Source organism: Bidens hawaiensis, unplaced genomic scaffold (genome assembly GCF_021521415.1).
Source record: "Bidens hawaiensis isolate Kalapana, Puna unplaced genomic scaffold, B.hawaiensis_p1.1 tig00015706_1, whole genome shotgun sequence".
In the NCBI taxonomy this organism is placed as follows: Eukaryota; Viridiplantae; Streptophyta; class Magnoliopsida; order Asterales; family Asteraceae; genus Bidens; species Bidens hawaiensis.
Genome location: NW_027492402.1, coordinates 46,792 through 58,818, shown reverse-complemented (window position 1 = coordinate 58,818; position 12,027 = coordinate 46,792). Strand labels below are relative to the sequence as shown.

The following is a 12,027-nucleotide window of genomic DNA, read 5'->3' as shown; positions in this document are numbered from 1 at the left end:
GGGTTGGCCCGTCAACCCGATTTTTCTTTTTTACCAATTTTCAAGATTTTTAAATTTCTTTTAAAAAATATTCATATTACTCATTTACTATACCGACTTTAAATTACATTCGTTATATTTTTAAAACAATATATTTTTTTAAAACGGGTTAAACGGGTCGTGTTCGAGTCGACTCGAATTTATGTGTGTGCGGATTATGGCTGAAGTCTTTCACACAAATAGGGTTGGGTTCAGGTTGAACTTTAAAACCCGCTAACTTGTCAACCCGACACGATTGACATCATACTCCATATAAGAGGTCCTACTATACCAACACTCTATCCCGCTATCTACACACCCTCATACGAGTCGTATGACTTTTTTTGTGCCTACCATCGTACGGATTTGTTAGAATTATCATTGACCAAACTTTTATACAAGTCATATGATCCTATACGAGTAGTATATGTGAGAACGGGTGTGTGTATAGATGGAGCCCTTTTAAATAGTGTTTTTTAAGAAAAGTCCTTTTAAATATTGTTAATTTGGTTTATAGTGGTTTCCAAGTTTTCCAACTAGAGGCCAGAATATTATAGTAACAAACCTTGATTTCAAGTTTTCATATGTAAAGTGGCCCCAAAGTCTGCAAATGGGTGAATAAGCCAACCGGAATGGGGTTAACAACAAATGGTCCTAAAAGTATGGAAACTAATGTGTCTAAAACAAGAAAACGAAGAGACAAATAGACCAATGAGTCTCGTCAAGTCTCCTCACAATATATTAACTTTCTCTTTTATACAATTAAAGTTTGAAATTATGGGGTGACATCATATTTTTAATGATTATGTTAACATTTTTTACCTTTCATAAAAGATTAGTACATGTAACGAAAAAAACTTAGTATGTGACATAATAATTATTTTACTTTGCATACTCTGTGATACTTAAACTTTTTGGGCCTAAAGATTATTTGAATATTGAGGTAAAATTTATTTTATTTTAACTTAGGATTGAGTTTGTTTTTATCTATGAATGGCCTTGACTTTTTTAATTTTCAATGGTTTAAGCTCAGTTCATTTCGAGCTTTGTGCTTAAAACTCGAGCTCAAATCATTGATAAATTTTCAACCTCAAGCTCGGCTAGGGCTAAACTCGTTTAGTATATATTAAATATTTATAGTTTGTATTTATACACATATACATCTTCTATTTATAACTTTATCTATAAGATAATAGGGTAACGTTAAAATACAAAGATGGACAAAATGAGAAGTGTGAGAAAAGATTTGTGGTCACACAAAAAACTCTTAAAAAAAATAAAAAATCATAACATATAAATAAAAAGCCAAAATGTTTCCCCCGTCATTCTCGTTAAAAAAACGACGAAAAGACGAAAATGAACAAACAAAACGATAAACAAAAAAAGACACAATTGATCGCAAAATATAAGACAATAACGAACAAAATATAACACAATGTTTGTTGAGTAGTATAACACAACATCAAGAAAACATTACACAATGTAAAGAAAAAAAAGACACAATTGATGACGAAAATAAATACAAAACACAATTATAAACAAAAAGACAAAATGATATTTTTCACTCAACATTGCGTCTTTTTCGAGTTTTTTTAAGAACTTGGAAGACGGTGAAAACATTTTTGTAATTTTACATTTTTCGAGTTTTTATTAAAATTTAAGTTATAATTTTTTTAATAAATTTTTTATTATTTTTTAAGAATTTTTTTTGTTGACTACAAATCCTTCAAAGTTTTCTTCCTCATTGCAGATTAACTTGACCCTAAGTTAATATACTATTTAGTTACTTTATCATATACATATAATTATAGTCCTTAAGTAATAATATATTGATTATATAAAACTTATCATATTTATATTCATATAAATAATATACTCGTTTAGGTTAGCAAGCTAGAGTGAGTTTATTAATATAGCTCCGATTAGTTTCATGTTTTGACTCATTTATAATCTTTTAACTAGTCTGTCTCAGATAACTCATATTTGTTTATTTAATAAAAAAAAGTGAATAAATTTAACTGGATAAAAAGAAAAAAAAAATGTTTAAAGTGTACATTAAAACACGGAATGGTGTTTGGGTCAAAGTTGCTAGTTGACCGTGGTTGTCAACTTGCCATGTGGGGTGGCGCGTGGTTAATACCACAGCAAAAATATGCCAATTAAATTAACTGAGAGAAATTATATAAAGTTGTAAATAACAAATGTTAGCATTTGATTGTGATTTTCAAGTAAATGAAAGAAAACAATAATAACACAATTTTAAGATGGTTAACTAAAACAGCTGTAACAAATATATGTAATTATTGTATAGTTGTAACCCAATAATAGTGGGTTACTTTGTGGATCAATTTCTTTGATGGCTGACGGAAATGGATAGAATTGGAACATTGGATTCACTCTTTAAAAGAAATGTTGTGAAGGCGAAAAGGATTCGGCGGTTCATGTGCTAACGTCTTGCTCTGTAGCAACGGTAATATGACAATTCATTAGTAGTTTGTGTGACATAAACCTGGTGTATGCTTTTGAAATAAGATACCTTCTAAAGATTCATCTTAAGCGTGGAGTAGATAAGATAAAACAAAAGGCGCTTCAAACAATAATCCTTATGCCGTGTTGGTGTATTTGGAATATTAGAAACGATGCATTTTTTGTTAATAAAAGAGTCTCGGTTAATAGAATCAGGAAAGACATCAAACGACTTAGCTTTCTTTGGATGAAAAATAGAGGGAAACTTGTAGAAATGAACTGGGAAAGTTGGTGTGTTTTTTGTTTTGATTTTCTTGTTTTAGTGTTATGTTGTGTCTAGTATAGCCTCTTGCTAGTCTAGACGTTTTTTTGTTTAATAATATTAGCTTTTAAGAAAAAAGAAAAAATATATATATATCAACTCATCATGAAATAATGAAAGAAGCATAATTGAAGTGGGTCACGTGATAGGCTCTTTTTTCACGTGTGATTTGATACATCCAAAATAAATGTTTATTAGTATATTTATGACCCGTAATAGACATGTGTTTTCGGCTAAACAAATACAAATTTTACGCATTAAATTTTGGAAAAGTTTAACGTTTTGTATAAAGAATAAATCTTTTATGTAAATCACGTGTTATAGTAAGGACGTTGAATATTCAAAAGCTTATGCAAAGAAGTCAAAGTTTGTTGTTACTACAAGACTGTTAAATCGAATAAAAAATAGACATAAAAACTGTTTATGACATCACAACAAATATCAGCTTCCTTTTTGGTAAAGATGGATCATTATTCCGGTGGATGTGAAATACGGATGAAGTTATCGATCGTTCAATATACATTGTGCGAGTTTAGCTTATCATAAGCTGCAAGAAGTTGCTTCACATGATTCTGCCAAGTGACAACATTTTGTTCATCCATAGTTACCCAATCAACTAGTGTTGATGCGGGTTGTTCCCACCATTCATCAATCTGCGTCATAAGTTTTAAACAAAAATATTACATCTAGGCCTGTAAACAAACCAAACGTTCATTGAATTGTTCGTGAACCATTTGTCAGAAATTTCGTTTATGTTCGTTCATTTAATAAACAAACGAAGATGAACAAAACGTTTGTGCTCATTTAACTAAACGAATGAACGTGAACACATGTTTCGTTCGTTCATTTATGTTTCTGAACGTTCGTATATGTTCGTTCATTTATACTTTTATATTTGTTCATTTATGTTTCTGAACGTTCGTTTATACTTTTGGATGAATCATCTACTTCATGTTTTATACTTTTATATTTGTTCGTTTGTATTCATTTATGTTTGTTCATAAATGTTCATTTATCTCTGTTCAATTATGTTTGTGAACTGTTCGTTTGGATTTTAAATGATCAAACGGAAACGAACAGGGACATGCTCATTTTTTTAAAATATGAACACGAACACAAATATTTGTCTGACTAAGTGTCCGTGTTCTTTTAAAGTTAAATCAACGAACATGAACATACCCTTGTTCGTGTTCATTCAGTTCGTTTACAGGCTATTTACATCGCATAAGTTGTACATAACATATATTCTTGAAATGAAACATGTCATTCACCAGCCCATCAATATACTTGCATTCATCCAGTGACTTCTCAGCATTCGCAATTTGTTTCTTTAGCTCAGGCAACCACTCATTCATAATCATTTCTTCTTGTTCAGAAGCCAGATCTAAGCACTCACTCGTCGCGCTGCGTCAAAACTCAACTATTAGTCAAGTGGTAGTTAGTCTGTTAGTGGCAGTTACATGTCTTACACTTTATATTCATTTTGAGAATGATTTGCATGATCTAACATCGAACGACCACTTTCAACAAGTTCTCGATTCGTATGGATCAAATTCATAGCCTTTGATAACTCCTCCATAACACTAGCTTCAGAACCGCGTGATTTTAAACAAAACTCCATTGGTTCCAACACTGATGCTAAGACAGCTTCTGAGCCTTCTAAACAATAACAAGATTAGTTATTATTTTCAAACATGATCTAATAACTGTTGGGCTTGTGAAGGGCCATTATGGGTTTTGGGCTAATAAACAATGAAGGCTTCTCATTTATGGGCCGACTCTTATTCTCTTTTATTTAAGCCTCTTCTAGTTTTCTTGTTCTCTAGCTAGAAACACGAATGTATATATCTATATATTGTAATCCTTGTACTTGTAATTTCTCATCACGAGAGCAAAGAGCAATAATAATATATCCTGGTTGCAGCTAGCAGAGGCTAATCTTTGTGTGGGCCAGGCCGGCCCGCGGCCCACTCAACTTTTTCACTCAGTGTTGTAATTCTTCCGAAAAAAAATTATATGTATCGAGTTGGGCCCATCCAAATTATTATTGTTCAAGATCCTTCGGCCCACCCATAATATGTGTTTAAGATCTGCCACTGACAGCTAGTGGACGTAGGCCAGTTTAGCCAGCTTAACTGAACCACGTAAATCATTGTGTTCTTATCGTTCTGCAGTTTATTTGTACGCGTGTTTGTAACACGATCCTTAACAATTGTAATATAATTATCAACATAATAATGAAGACCATGTCTTGCATACCTGCAGGATATTGAAGGGCTGCAGAAACACGACAAATGGATGGAAGTGCAGATGGATCACCCGAACCAGCTCTAGCAGTCGATAAGTCTGCAGTCTTTTCCGCAACAGCAACTGGTTCAGGCCCGGTCCAGCCAGTGGGACCCACAGACTCCAAGAGTGCCTGAATGTGTCAACAGTTAAAATGTTAAATAACACAGAACAGTATTTAAAATGTTACCGAGTTAAGGACCTGTGGAGTTGAAGGAAGCATGTAAAGTCTATTATCAGGACTGCACGAATAAGCCGATACTTCTTCGTTAATAAGATCTTTTGTTATGTTTGCCATGCTGACGACACGTGTACAAGCTGGAATGATGGTCTTTGATGCTTGCTCCCTTGCAGATAACGGTTTTTCAATCCAAAATGCAGCGTTATCCTGCAATTTGTAGATGATTAAAAGTTGCATAATACTAATAACAATAATAATAATAATAACAATTTCTTCTTACGGTGATTGCTTTTATTAGAGCATCGCATATGGACTTAAGCACCGATCTTCGAGCATCAAACGCTTCAATTTTCTTCCACTTTTTGTTCAAACAGTATTCGACTTCCTTCCTCTCTAAACGCAGCATGTTCAAACGTTGCACTTCACAAGTCAACGTGGTCAAACTTGCTTTTAATCCAGCAGCTTCTCTCTCCATAGCCCAAACCTCTAACTGAACAAACATAAACGCGTTAATAACAGATTTGTTCGAGAATTACCCAAATTAACGCGTTTAATTTCAATACCTCCAACTGTCTAAGACTACTCATGTTTTGTGAATTCGCGGATAAACGCTTAAAAAGATTTTGACATGCGCTTCTAGCCCCTGCAGCTTTATTCAGCTGATCCTCGGTAGCCACAAATTGTTGAACATGCGCTTTCTGTTAACAAGAAGATATGTGATAAAATAATTATATAAATATAAAATAAAGCGAAATTCGCGTATTTTGTGCAGGATATAAAGTAGAGAAAATGATGCCTGTCGTTCTAAACGTTGATATCGAGTTCCGTTTGAAGGTATATCATGGCCATTATTACCGTTACCATAAAGTTGAAATGGTAATGGTGAGCCTAAATCAGGAGAAGCCTCTATTATCTTATTATTCTCATACTTGTACCTGCATGAATATTAAAAAAAAAATACTAGTTTAGAATTATAATTTATAGATCATGATATAAACTGAAAATATTATATTACCTTAACATTTCTGCATCGGCTCGAACGTCTATTTTCTCTATTTCTTTAACGATTACAGATTTCAACCTTTGAGTGTATGCAGTTACAGCCAGAAGTAACTGATGAGGTGATTTTAGACAGTCAAGAATAACATCTTGAACCTCATCAGGTATATTTTCATCATAATCAATGCATAGTTTGGAAGCTTCTAGATGCGGGCTCGAATGGATACCGTTTCCTATGTATGCAGGAAACGAATCGTGGATTTTTTCGATTGTTTCTTCTGCAAGTAACTCACACGCCTTGCGGATATTATTTTCCCTGATCGCTGCAACTGAAGAATCGGTATCCGCTCTATGAGCATCGGTTGCTTGATTAACATAGGATAAAAGATGCTTATGATATTGTGTGAAGATGCTAGCTGTCACATCACATTGTGTACCATAAGCTTCCAACATCACCTGCTTATGCCTACAAATATAAAGATATGATAAAAAGATGTATAAGAGCACCAATTTCATCATCTAAATGCATTAGTTTGCAACACAGACAAACAAACAAATAAACGTGTCGAGTATAATATCATTGTAGCTATATTTTAAATGAATTTTGTAATAATAATGAAGGGGAAACTCTCAATCATGGTAGTCAAAGGCGCAAGGCGTGCTCAGGGCATAAAGGGTGAGCATTGGGCCTAGGTGCAAGGCTTGCGCTTAAAAAGCGAGGGCTAGTTTAAGCTTGTTCGAGGTCATTTTGGATGTTTCAAAGTTTTTTCCAAAATTTGCAAAAGTTATCGGAATCTCGCCTGAAGGTCTCGGGAGGGCCTCAACAAGACGCTTATCCAAGACGCTTATCCTAGACCTCGCCTAGCCTAAGGGCCTAGACGCGTGCCCGAAGGGCTTTTGACAACATAGTTCTCAATATGCCCAAAAACAAAACAGAAAAAAAGCCCTATAGAAACCTAACTCAGGCCCGTGGGCTGAATACAAATAAAACCTAATTATGCAAACAAGTGTAAAACTATTGATAGGGTCTGCGAAGGCGTGAAGGGCCCCTCAGCTCCAAAAACCTTATTTTTACAGTACAGTAATCCATATAACATAAAATGTAGCTAACATAATATTAGTTCACAAGACAACAAACCTATAATTCGACCGTTCATCAAGCACACGCTTACGCTCATTCTCTTCACGCGAAACCTCCACTATCTTCTCATTCAACTCCTTTCGCTTCCGTCTCACAATGTGCCTCAACCTCTTCACCTCCTTTTCAGCCGCTTCGCGTTCATGCAAAGCCGCCTCCTTATTATTATTCTCCTCCCATGCATTAGGGTTCCCTTTCTTTTTCCCACCCCCGCTCTCTTTCTGATCACCACCGCCACCAGCATTATCTTTTCTACCATGAACAACGATGTTACGACGTATATTATCAACTGTCTTCTCGGATTTAACCCTCGTTAACAGAAACTCAAACACCGGAACCATGTTCCCTCGACAAACTCTACGAATGCCGTCGGATGATGGCATTGATGAGTTACTGGATGCATGGTATGGACCAAGAGGTCTGTAGCCTATTTCTTTGTTAAGCCAATCTATTATGGCTTCTGGTTGTGTGATAGAGGTTGTATGCATGTTTAATCAAAAGAATTAGGGTTTCTAAATATTAACTATTGAGTAATTGTTCACTGAATTGATCTAGAGATGATGATGTTGATCGATGAAATAATATTAAAATGAGAATTGAATCTATTTATAGGGAGATGATCGAATTTCATGCATGGTGTGTATGAATGTGAGTGAATATGTCAATACAACAATCCGTATCTGCATCCGTATCCGTATCCGTATCCGTATCCAATCACACTCCATTTTCCGGCTAGGATTATCCGGTTCGAAATCGTAATCCGATAGCTCATTGTTAACGTAAGAGGCGAAGATTGGACGAAAACGTCCCCCGGGACTCAAATTGTATGGGAATTTTCATAAACGCGAGGGGGGTTCAAACTTTCGGCCAAAAACGTGTTGATTTAAACAACGTATACAGATTATAGGGTGAAAAACGGGCTGATTAATAATACTGCCAAAAGGGGGGGAGGCGGTAACACCCCAACCGGAATGGGCTGACGTGCCACTCTGTACAGAGGTATACAGAGACAGAAGACGCAATTCCATTAGATAGCAATCTTCATAAGCATCCTAAAGTTTATTTCACTCTCTGCATCCGCCTAAAGTAACTTGTGAACTTGCAGGAAAAATGTTTTACATAATGAACCAAATGCTCAGTACAGAATAATAGGCTCGAGTAGAAATTAGAAAAATGTTTTCGGTAAAGAGAGTAAGTTAAAAAAAAAAAAAAAGGCAGCAGTAGTACATCACTATTCTTTTTATGTTAAAGAGTAAAAACAATAGAAGTTTGCTGAAAATAGTATGAGAAAAATGGATGGAAGAAATGGATTTATATAGTCGCTTATTTTTAAAGTTTTTAAAATAATATCTTTTATGTCAAAAAGTAAAAATAATAAAATGTTTGCTGAAAAGAGTTTTGAGAAAAATGGATGGAAGAAATGGATTTATATTTGTTTCTCAAGTTTCGGATCAATAATCAAACACCAAGTAAACGACTAACTCTCGTTTATATTAATCAGAAAATATCACTCTAAAAACTGATTACGATTCTCAAACCCTAACTCGGTTTGACTCTTGATGAACCCTAACTCGGTTACATCTCGTGAGTGTCTCTAAATGAACCCTAACTCGGTTACATCTCACAACACAATCTATAATGTCTAACCATAACCCGGTTTATATGTGACGAACCTATCTTGTTATCCAAGACATTACATGTTCTAATTACAATACAATTAGCAGGAAACATAACCATGACCGATTTGTCAATATTGGTCCCTCAAGTTTACCGATTTGTGACTAGGAGTCTGAAATTACTTCCAATAGTTTCTTGCGTGTGCAAAAACCTTCTTTGTTTACTTTTATTTTTGTTCCTAATACTATAGCCCCACCTTGCAATTTCACATTTTACTAGCTTTACATGTAATGAAGCATGAGACTTGAATGAATAGATGATGCAAGAATCGTGAATGGTGTGCATGTGATTTATCAAAAAAATCATTGCCCCGTAACACGATTTTAAGAGTTTTGTCAGCTTATCTTTGATAGCTACACCCCTTGCGAGTTTACTTTTCATGCTTAAGGATCGCACATTTATCTATTTTTACAAGCATTTAACAAAACCACCTACACACGCAAAAGGTTTACTATACCACCTACAAATACAATAGCTATCAAGTGTCTTATTAGAAAATGGTGTCTACATGTGTCAGTCGTCAAGGGGCGGATCTAGTTAACAATTGGGTTGTTCCCGGAACCACCCGAGTTTCAAAATAATAGTGTATTGATATATGGAAAATATTAGAGTGAATCGCCTTATAATTTAGGAAGGAACCACCCTAATTACAATACAGGCATTGCTTTAGCTGGTAAGATGATAATTTTGTAAACTAGAGGTCCTGGGTTCAATTCCGTGCACCTAACAAACCAAATTTCATATACTACGATTTAAAACCTTTTGTTCTACGTTTTTACCATTTTATTATATTTTACTATCATTAGTTTCAAAAACATTTTATCACTACCCTTTGAAAGAAAGTTTTTCTATATATGTACACTATAAAACGTGTTTTGTTCTTTTAATTTTTCTATAAAAGTGTTTTTTGTTTTAAAATAACTAGAGATAGATTACATTTAATAGGTTGTGTTAATTTTTAATAATTAGAAAATAAATAAATAATATATGACTTGATCAACAAGTTTGATTTTGTTTTCAGATGCCATCAATCTCATGCACACAAATCTAACGAAAAAAATTCAAATTGTTTTGGTATTTTTTTTGTGTGTGTGTGGGTGGGGAAAAAGACATAAGATAAGAAAAAAATATAATAATCACAATAAATGTGTGAACCATCGGATGGGCAAAAGTGAAATTGCACTATTTTGACGTTATTTTACTAATCTCGTGAAAATAACGGTAAAAGTGGTGGAAAGTTAATCAGGCATCATGTGGTGGCGTTGATAGCCGAAAGACAAGGGTACATACACCAATCGGCGATGTCCCGATGGTGGAGTGTTATGTGCCTTATGTCCAAGACTTGATGCAAAACTACTATCGAGTTGGGATCTCTAGAAGTAGTCTCTCTATTCCTAAAGGATAGAGATAAGGTTGTCTACATCTTACCCTTCTCAAACCCTACCATAGCTTTGCTATTAATGAGATATACTGAGTACGATGATGATGATGATGACGACGATGATGACGATGATGATGATGATGATTTTATGTATTGTTTTTATAAAGATATTACACCATTATTCTTTAAATATATTTTATACAAATGAAGAAACTAGCTAGAGAAATATAATTAAAGTGATTTTAAAATTTTTAAAGAAAGTATTTTTAAGTTTTTTATAATTAATTTTTTATTTTGTTTTAAAAATAGTTTTAGTTTTTTAAATAAAAATAAAAACTGTATATTTTTTATTTAATATTTTAAAGGAACCTATAAAATGTAAAAAAATGTAGATGGGGTGGTATGCCAAATAAAGTTAGTTAAAAAAATTGAAAGGATAGGAAATGAGGAAAGACAAGTAAAGAAGAGAGGTAAATTTAGTCTAAGGAAGGACACATGCCAAATAAATTTAGTCTAAGGTAAAACTGCATGCAAGTCAGTTTTTATCATCAAATCATTAAAGTGTGGGTGTTCTAGAGAGAGATTGACGGGGAAGAAAAAGTAGAAATTAATGGTGTTTTATGTTTGTTTATTTAACATTAAACATATGCTTTTAGACATAGCACTAGAAACCAAAGGTTGTTCATGATCGGGTCTGGAGTCGGATAACCGAACATTATATTGTGCATGTTAACTGATGTTGATATGTTAATGACTTAATGTAACAAATTATGTACATGTTATATTGTGCATGTTAATTGATGTTGATATGTTAATGACTTAAATGTATCAAATTATGTGGTGAGAATTTACGTCTTGTAAAGTTTATATAATTTGTAAAGTATGTTGACATTTTAAAAAGTTTAAATGATAACACATTTGCGTTATGATGTTTAGAAAGAGTTAATAACGTGCAATATTTTTGGCATCTTTTATTTAATGTAAGGTATTCATGCAATATTTCAACTTGTTATCCAAGGTTGAGAGTTTTTAAAATTGTAAGGAGAGTATTTGAAAATATTGAAACTTAAGGGTCTTTTCATAAGCAATTAATTTATTTTAATTAAAACTTTTGGTAACAAAAATAATTATTCTTTTAAGGTTGATAACAAAATTAAATAGTCATACTAAGACCAAATCTTGTAAATTATAAATATGGCATGTCATACTAAGTAGTAAATTGTCGAAAATAAATTTGGATGATCTTTTATGGGATCTTTCCAAAAGGTGTCTTTTTTTATTATTTTATAGCATTTTTATTATGTAATGAGTTTTGTCCAAACCCTCGAACCGATGCATAATTTTTTATATACGACTCTAAAAGTGTATTTTGAACACACAAAATGATTCGTATAACACCTCTAGTTTTTAGGTTTATTTTTAGTTTATATCTATTTTGTGATTGTGGTTTAAATGTTTAATTCATGTTGGTGAACTTTGGGATATGTTGTCCGTGTGAAGTTTGGTTCAACTAAACATAATATAAATGTCAAGGTTACTGGTGAAATTTGTTCAAATAA

The 12,027-nt window shown here is 33.4% G+C and overlaps 1 protein-coding gene across 1 annotated transcript; it reads right to left on the bottom strand.

The window, feature by feature from the left end:
• Positions 1-3,318: 3,318 nt before the first annotated feature.
• On the bottom strand, positions 3,319-7,923 carry LOC143549611 (AUGMIN subunit 5-like). Its single transcript, XM_077040481.1, has 10 exons — positions 7,411-7,923; positions 6,289-6,738; positions 6,070-6,208; positions 5,837-5,971; positions 5,554-5,763; positions 5,295-5,480; positions 5,066-5,225; positions 4,276-4,462; positions 4,078-4,210; positions 3,319-3,459 (listed from the first exon to the last, which is right to left on the bottom strand). Exons 1-10 carry the CDS (start codon positions 7,896-7,898, stop codon positions 3,319-3,321), a joined length of 2,229 nt encoding a protein of 742 aa, XP_076896596.1. The 5' UTR covers positions 7,899-7,923.
• Between the last annotated feature and the right edge of the window lie 4,104 nt (positions 7,924-12,027).